At 33.9% G+C, this 9,255-nt stretch overlaps 1 protein-coding gene across 1 annotated transcript; it reads left to right on the top strand.

Moving 5' to 3' along the window:
* The first annotated feature begins 3,828 nt into the window (after positions 1-3,828).
* On the top strand, positions 3,829-9,019 carry LOC129003574 (enhancer of split m3 protein-like). Its single transcript, XM_054431871.1, has 3 exons — positions 3,829-3,855; positions 7,347-7,439; positions 8,723-9,019. The coding sequence occupies exons 1-3, from the start codon at positions 3,829-3,831 to the stop codon at positions 9,017-9,019; spliced, it is 417 nt and encodes a 138-aa protein (XP_054287846.1).
* The last annotated feature ends 236 nt before the right edge of the window (positions 9,020-9,255 follow it).

Below are 9,255 nucleotides of genomic sequence, written 5' to 3' on the forward strand. Positions count from 1 at the left end.
TATATATAACTATACTATTCGAACATACTATGTACTTCTTCGTAGATCCCGGAACGTCGTGAAAACTTCATTTTTTCCTAATCTTGGTGGAACATTTCTGCAACAATGCCTTAAATTACTTATTCGTGTGGTTTAAAAGTGTAGTGAGTTGATGTACAATTAATAAAAAAAATCAAAGTCAATCGATACAACAAGGGACAACAAACAAATGGATCGCTCCTAATTAAATACGAATTGGTTATTCATTCATACTTAGTGTGTAGTTAGTATCAAGTTAGATTATGTTGTAACCAAAAATAGGATGATCTACGATACATGTTTTTTTTCCTGGACTTTGAGTTAATCATGGTTTGATAGTTGTGTAAATAATTCACAAAATTGGTCAGCACTTTTATTTAGTCAATGAACTAAATATAAATACACTAATTAATCGGTATTTGATAACAACTCAAAATGTGTGTCAACCACGGGGAAGGATAAATTCGGAAGGGACTATTTTCTCTACAAAATATGTGAAAATATAAAACCCTCCCTCCAAGAAGTATTAGTTCTTAATTTCTCCATGTTAAAACCGTTACCTCTTATTTTATTTGAACTACAAAGTAGTCCCAGTTTACCTGAAAAATAGTTCCAGCGGTGCACTGGTGTGGGGCGCTACAGGTTGACAGGTACTGAAACTTGATACTGTCTATTGTAAAATAAACATGTGTTAGCTAATACTTTACAGGGGAGGGTGGTGACATCCGGTGCGGGACAAAACCGTCAACCGATGACCGATTTTGGAATTTCAACGGTGCTAAAGAAGAATCTGACAAAAAAAATGATGGTTACTGGAATTGAGACTAAACTCAAGCAATTCGTATATGCAGCAGAATTAGGGCAATTGAATTTAAAGGGCTGTGTTTTTCTTTCTTAACTTCCATAAAAGCATAATGAACAATACCCCGCGTCACTTGTTGTAAAACAGCTGTCCTTGATCATTGGGCTTTGAAGAAATTGTCAATGGTCCTGACTATTGAAACAGCTGATCATAGTAACAAAGCCACACAAGGCATCATACTCCATTCTACACTCATATTTGGGTTAAATACGCACATAGGTGGCGTCCCCATCTAAAATGAACATGAATATTGTTTATGTAACCTATTGTTTTTTTTTTTTCATTTTATTTGTTACCAGTGTTTAGAAACGTGTCATTGGCCTTAGAATATAAAAGCCCTTCGTAGTTGCTGAAAATCGCTATGGTGTAACCATTACGATTCTTTGTAGATTTCCGTGTGTCACGTATACAACGAGACATCCATAGAATCTACAGGTTAAATGTTCCTAATATTTTATTATTTAATTACTGAATGACAGTGTATATACACAGCATTTGGAAAAAATAAACCACACATGTAGAAATATAACTTCTATAATATTCTCATAGTAAATAACAAGTAAGTATGAAATTCTTGTTAGAATAACATGGTAACAGAAAACCCGGGGAGCCTCTAAATCGATATCGAAATGAAAATTATGCACAAACGTCTCTAGGTATTTATTGAACTCATATACAGGTATTAATTTGATTAAATTAACAACTAACCACCAACTAACTACACCAGCTAACTACACCACTATTCGAAATGACTTAATTTTATACGGATTGACAATATTTGCATGCATTGATTCAATGACTTCTGGGGAATACTTTTAATACTTTTAATTGAAATAGCGACCATAGAAATAGTAATTAAATAGTAATAGTAATTTTATTAAGTAATCATAGGTATTTTAAGCCAAAGTATGAATAGAGATGATCTTGTAGTCTTGTTACTGACTAAAGCCGATATGTTCCTTTGTAAAACTAGTGTAAAGCTCACATTGCAGCATGTAACCTAAAATGAGATAAACACGTCAAAACAGAATCCAGATTTCCCAATAAGATTAAAAGTCTGATGCCCAAACCCAAGTCAATCCTAATACATTTGCATTTTCAGTTTACAAAGCAAAATCTACTAAACTACGAAGTTTCATGGAAAATGAAGGTTTAAAATGAAATCTACTCAGTTATGCATCCGTCTGGACACTTTGTTTTAAAGTATTTACATATACAAAGTCAAAAGACTGAGGATAGCCATTAAACTCTCGTTTACAAGGACAGCGGTTCCGCCGAGTGGTTCGGGTTCCAATCAAGCACTGCACGCGTCAACAGCTTTCGGTAATCACCACAAAACCAACAAAGCAACCATGGTCTGCTGGTCTCACGTCTCGTCGGAACACGCCTACTTTGATAGGATGAGAATGTGTAGGGAAATTACTTTTTAGTATATTCAAACATCATTTTTCATCATAAGTCTTGTACATTGGTGGTACAGTGAAGTCGAAGATAGTGTCGAAAATAGATAAAATAAAAATACTATATCTGGGAGGTGGAAAACTCATAAAAAGGATACAATGCTAAATTGATTATATAATCTTTTGGAATTCTCTTGAATTTGATTGGTCTGTTTCTTTTTTTATAAATCAGGGGCAAATAAGAAAAACGTTACCAGATTATGAGGGTTTTTTCAAAAAAGTTTAACTTGTGAGGCTGGACAAACTCCTTTCTCCTCCTGTAATTATAAGAATGCAATTATTTATTATTTCCTCTGATTGATTTTTTGCTGTAAAAATTGTTTCATAAATATACTACCCATAAACTGATAAAATGTGTAATTTCTTAAAATTGTCTTTTGCCGAATCCTCTCGATTAAGTTTGAGCATAATTCTGATAGACTCTTTTTCTTGCTTCAGAATGATATCCATATTTAATTTCTTTGTTGGCCCATACAATGCTAAACCGAATGAAAGATGAGAGTGAATGTGAGCTAAATATATACTTTTTAGGGTTTTTAAATTACAATAAAAATACATTTTTGTTAATGGGAAAATTCCGGAGATAATTTTGACTAAAAATGTTATGTGTGTGTTTATCCCAATTCAAGTTTTCATCTATATTTAAAACCATAAAGTTGGTTTGATTTTACTTTTGAATGTTATTTGAGTTGTAAGTTATTGTTGGTCCTTTTTTGGTTGTGCTGTTTTGAATGTGCTGTTTAAAAATTTATAAATTTAGTTTTTTGTGAATGTAATAATAAGTTATGATTGTGGGAATAGTTTCCAATATTCTCTAATTCTACATATGTAAACATTTCAGTTTCTTCTGGAGAGTTAGATGATACAATCACATCAGAATCATCACCGCAAAGACAAAATTGGGAAATTTTCTTGTAGGTTAATGTATCGTCCATGCCCTTAAGGTAACATAAAAGGCAAAGGTTGATTGAACCTTGTGGCACCCCAATTTTAATTGGCTGATAAGTTGATGATGATTTGATAATTCTATTATGATTTGTCAAATGTTTAATTTCCACGAATTGATATCTATTTGTCAAATAGGAAGAATGCCAATTAAGGGCTCTTTTAGATATTCCAATTATTTTAAGTTTTTCTAGTAATTTACTGTTACCTAAAAAGCTGTAAATAACTACTAGCTTTATAAACTGTGATCAAATCCCGTTGCAAAACACGAATAAACTTTATATAAATAATCGTTTGCACTCCTTACTGTAGCTAGTAATTTGTGACATTTTGTGAATATTTTCTACAACTAACGAAGCCCATTGAGACATGAACAATTGAATGCCGGTTACTACGGTAGTTTTTGTTGTTCATCAATGAACGGTGAAGCTGGTCCTCCCTGGATCCATGAATGGAAGGTAGGAGTGGGGAGAGCCATTGTCATGATCACCCAGGACCTCATCTTCTACTCCACAAACAGTCTGTAAGTGTGCCTCTGTCAAGATGGAAGTTACCTCCACCAGCAGAAAGGTATGTCAGAACATGAATCAGCAATGGTTAATCGTTCACCAGTAAACTGTTAAACCATTTAGTAGCGTAGATTGGAAATACAGGGTGTTTAACGCAACCCAAAAATTACAATTACTGTGAGACACTGCGACAAAACAAGCTTATACGTTGGTATCCCTGTTTTCTTTACTTTATTGCCGACCAGCTGATATGCATTGTTGCATAGTTATCTGTGAGATTTATTGTAATCATGAATTTATCGCAAACTAACAGAATACTCGTCCTTCGTACGGGGTTGGCGTATAACTATAAAATTATTAATGCAGATACTCACGCTTTGCGTTTGCAATGGGGGAGGACACGTTTGAGAAAATTTGATTCTTTAAATTTATGGTATTGTATAGTATAACACATATACCATAGCCATAATGTTAAACAATAGAAAACAAGTAAATCATCACACATTCATGCAATATTACAAATTATTTAGTAAATTAAAAACATAAACATAACTGTAAACAATCCTACTTTGACATTTCTCATTGTGTAACACAGCTTTTTGTTGCTGCTTTGTTCCCTAGTCTGTGGTTTGAATTAGCTTCTGTCATAAATGCAAAAGAAGTTATAGTGCTGCACCCTGATGGTAAACCTTGTAACTTTTTAATGCTATTAAATATCATAGAACCAACTTTTCTTTAATCCCTTTTAAATATGAATACTCATAAGAATAACATGGTCAATTTTAATATGCCTATGTGTTTCTCAAGACGATTAAGTACCACTCTGCAAAATGTCAGCTCAATCGGTCCAGTAGTTTTCACGTGATGGAACTTCAGAATTATACACAAACATCCATACTTTTGCATTATTAATATCAGTAGGAAAAGACTCAACATGATGATTCGATGAAACCCAGATAGAGCATGTATCGTATGTATACTTTTTCATTGTTTAATACAGATCTGGATTGATTCGATTTGTTCCTGACAATAATAGTTGATTAATCAGTCACTGGAATTTCACATGGAAATCTAATTTTCAACCTTTCTTGGCATATAACAAATTATTTTCTTTTGCTTATTTCTTCTAAGTCTTTAAGCCTGGGAAACACCAGGTTGAGTCTTATTTAGTCTTACAATATCTTCCCGATAATACTAAACTTCCTAGATAACTATGCGACAATGTATATCAGCTGATCGGCATTGAAGTAAATAAAACAAAGATACCAATTTAAAACCTTGTTTTGTTGTTAAACATGTCTCGCAGTAGTTTTGGATTGCGTTTTAAAAACACCATGTACTTTTATCGATTTGTTATAGGCCTACTTATACGGATTAGCTAAAGCTATTTTTTATGTTTCCATAATCGGTATGTTGAGTATTTTTGACGTTTACTGTTCTCTTGAACCTCTATAGTAAAATAATATCATAGACACACGTGCTGGTTACTATGATAATAGCATATAATAGGTAGCAAATTTCAAAACTTTATCCGCAGAAACTATAGTTAGTATGATTATGTTGTATATCTAAAACAATAGGATTTTTACATTTTTTTATCAGTTTCAGTTATCAAATGTGTTTTCTCATCAAAAGATATTAATCATCACTCCTTTAAATGCAAAATATTCAAGCTTTTTAAAGCAGTTTGCATAGGTCTATTATGAACCATTAATTAAGTAATTTTATATACAACCGTCTTTTTAACTAGCCGTTTTAGTTCAGTTCTTAGAATTGAAAAGATTAACTTATTAGCATTGTTTACTTACATCAGCATTGTTTTACTTAACAGCTCGAGTAACGGACCAATGAGGTCCAGGCATCGAGAGAAAATAAGTAAAATTGCAATGCTTCCAACTTCAACTATAATCAGCTGCTAAGACCAATTTAATTGTTAATGGATGGTACAATTTTAGTGATTGGTACAATGAGTCGTTGCATCACTGTTTTTGTCAGTGGCAATGAGAGGTTATAAACGAAAACACAAACTCTCTTAGAAGTTATGAGTGGTGATTTATAGCAATTAAAAAATGGCCGTTGGTAAAGTAATGTATGCGACGATTGCTTAAAGATAGTGTTATGGATACGAGTAGAAATTTAAGGTACGAGCCTTAACGAGTGCCTTAAAAACTACTAGGTACTATAGTACTGATAACTACTTATAACTATAACTGATTCATTGACACATTTACATTTTTTATATTTACACATTTATGTTTTTCCTATACTCCAATTTATGACGATAATTTAAATCACTTTTAATATTACCCACTTAACTATTTGAAAAACTCAAAAATAGATTTTTTAGTTGTATAAGACTAGCTCACAGTAGCTAAAGTAGGTCTAAACGACTCGTAGTTTTCTCTTTGGGAGATAAGATAAGATGGTTGCCCAATTTTCTTGTTTGAATCTTAACAACTCAGTTGGATTCAAGGCTGCAGTAATTTTCACACTAACTATGAAAATATCAACAAAAAATCAGCATTTGTGTTTTCATACTTTATAATCAGCATTCAATTTGATATTTTGTATCTCTTTGGGCCAAGTAACTATCGGCACAAACTATCTAGGAATAATGTAATACTAAAATGTAATGACAAAGAAAACAATCATCGAAAAACCGACTTTTACCTACAATTTATTCGAACAAGTTCGCATGATCAGACTATGGGGGCGGGTTTTATAGGTTAAAAATTAGGGTTTGCCATTAGTGACCCCTAAAACATAAAATGTTTTAATTTATTTCCTAACTAATTTTAACGATTTTGTAAAGTTAAAAACAAATAATTATTCGGTATAATGAAGACTTTTTTATTCCTTACAGTGGAAATTCCAGAAAACTATAAATTGCAAATTATTGCTATGTAATTCTAATTGGAGAAAAAGTTCTAGTTTTATGGTTTAGGGATATATTTTGATAATATTTGGCAAATGTGTTTATTTCATTATAAGCCATTAACATTTCAAATAAAAATAATCAGAATTACCTTCCCTTTATTAGCAAACCTAAATACTCTTTAAAATTAATGTTATTGTTATTAGGGAAAAGTAAATCTGACAATCGAAAATTCAACCAGAAGTTTTGCAGGAGTGGATAGTTTTCCATTGTGACCGATCAAGCAATCTTTAATTTGATCACTTTAAACATTCAACCACTGAGCTTAGATAGAAGAAATATTACAGAAAATCAGAACAAATTAAATGGAATAAATTCCAATTACATATTGTTTTATTTACAGCGTGGGGTGAAAATAGAGATATGTACATTACATAATTATTTTTGGTCGAGATTTTTACCACTGGACGACCTCTAGTTCTTATAAATGAGACATTGACAGCAGCACAACCTGTAACATTTTCCCGCATCAAAACAGCAATACAAGTTAAGGCGTTACAACGAATCGTGAAGAAACCAGTATTTAGAGTCGATATGGCTTTCAAATTAAAAAGTAAACCAATATTCATGCTCAGTTTGCTGTAAGCTATCAATTTACATGCTTCTTTCGTCTGTAGATAAGGAAACCACTGATGGAGAAGAAGAGAAGAGCGAGAATCAACGACAGTCTCAATGAGCTGCGCAGGCTATTGGCTGAGTCTTCTACTCAGGTAAATTGTTTATAATTGAATACTAAACCCAGATGTCCTTGAGCATTTGTGCTTTCAATAAATGTGCCTGGTACGAAGTGACTATTCATGAGTCAAAATGCTTTACAGCCCGTTCCCGTTCCAGCTCCAGTTCCAGTACTCTGTTACAGTTCCAGTATTACAAAATAAAATTGTTATTTGCTTATAACCTCTTTGGCTCTATTAAACCCTTTTACCTTTCTCTTTATGCAGTTGATCCCATCCATTTCGGCTAATATCATAATATGGGGTACTACCGTTACCGTTCCTAATACTAGGATATCTTTGTGTGCAACCTGTTCCCAAACAGCTATAACAGTTACTAGATTAGGAACGTAATGTGACGTCATTTGGAGCAGACCTGCGTGGTAGCGGCGCACGTCTGCCGTGCGAATAGCCACTGCCATTCTGGTAACAAAAATATCTTATAGTCAGTAACAAGGTTAATATCCCATTCTCTATTTCGTTGAGATCGTGATAGAAGTTCACGGATGCTGATAAAATCTCTTTTCCAATTAGTCGTTTACGGTTTCGACTCACCAAAATTGTGCTGCTCATCTATGTACGCTGGACGATTGACCAATAGGTCCATCTCATCATATTGGTACTCTTAGACTAACCCAATTTTCCGTAGCGAAATTTTGACGTCGGTTCTCAGTACCGGTACTTTTTCCAAGAACTTGTGGTAGCAAGAGTCGTGTTTAAGCACTATTTACAACTTTACTGTAGTTATCGTTGGTGTATTGAACCTTTTCTTACACTTACACAAAGTGAAACTTGACTGTTTTCCTACAGTAAAGGAAGTGTATTTTCAGCAAATGTGTATTATTTAACTATATCCCAGTAATTAAATGGGTGTGGACCTGTTATCTAAGTGTTAGTTTATGCTGTGAAAATTTTAACACATTTGAGTGAAACATTTTCTGAGCAAACCATCATTCCATTGTTTACGCTTTACATTCGTTAATTGTCACATTACCTCAAATGTTTATCAAAATGTCTTTATTAATGCCTTAATTTTATATATTGTACGGTCATTTTAACACTATCACGGGTCATCTTTGGGATTTAAACAAATATAAATTTATATTTACTGTATAGCGGCATAATCACTGCACGATAAGTAAAATGACGCTTAATATATTTCAAGTACCAATTTCATCTGTACACTGCTTTGTTTAATGTAGTAAATGTCCTACCCCAATTCTATTATTAGTAAACACCGTCCCTCGAAAAAAAACTACTGAACCGTTGCTTTGTTACAGGAAAGTGAAAAGGCTAAGGCTGCAAAACTTGAAAAGGCAGACATTTTAGAACTAGCAGTAAAGCATGTCCAGTACCTTCACGACAGACTTGGGCTGAGCGGACAGAAAGAGAATAAACGAGATGGAACTGAAGAGAGAGATTCCCACGAAAACGAGACCAAGAGGACAGTTCTGCGGGAGAGTGTGAGGCTGACTAGACTTCCTAGTGGGGAGGTTGCATTGATCATCTCTACAAGACCTTCCCCACACCTCCAAACACAACCTTCACAACCCAGACTCATGTGGCGACCCTGGTGACTCACAGATTTCATGTATAGACCTTCAAGACATTGTGAGGCTGGCCAGACTTCCTAGTAGAGAAGTTGCCCTGAAAATCTCTACAAGACCTTCCCCACACCTCCAAACACAACCTTCACAACCCAGACTCATGTGGAGACCCTGGTGACTCACAGATCTCATGTATAGACCTTCAAGACATTGTGAGGCTGGCCAGACTTCCTAGTGGAGAAGTTGCCCTGAAAATCTCTACAAGA

Source organism: Macrosteles quadrilineatus, unplaced genomic scaffold (genome assembly GCF_028750875.1).
Source record: "Macrosteles quadrilineatus isolate MER2022 unplaced genomic scaffold, UCM_ALF_1.0 Scaffold_9__3_contigs__length_116548681, whole genome shotgun sequence".
In the NCBI taxonomy this organism is placed as follows: Eukaryota; Metazoa; Arthropoda; class Insecta; order Hemiptera; family Cicadellidae; genus Macrosteles; species Macrosteles quadrilineatus.

Coding starts and splice junctions, on each gene's coding strand:
- LOC129003574 (XM_054431871.1), top strand. CDS start 3,829: ATGGAAGTTACCTCCACCAGCAGAAAG. Junction 3,856..7,346: donor TTACCTCCACCAGCAGAAAG/GTATGTCAGAAC, acceptor TTTCGTCTGTAG/ATAAGGAAACCACTGATGGA. Junction 7,440..8,722: donor TGGCTGAGTCTTCTACTCAG/GTAAATTGTTTA, acceptor GCTTTGTTACAG/GAAAGTGAAAAGGCTAAGGC.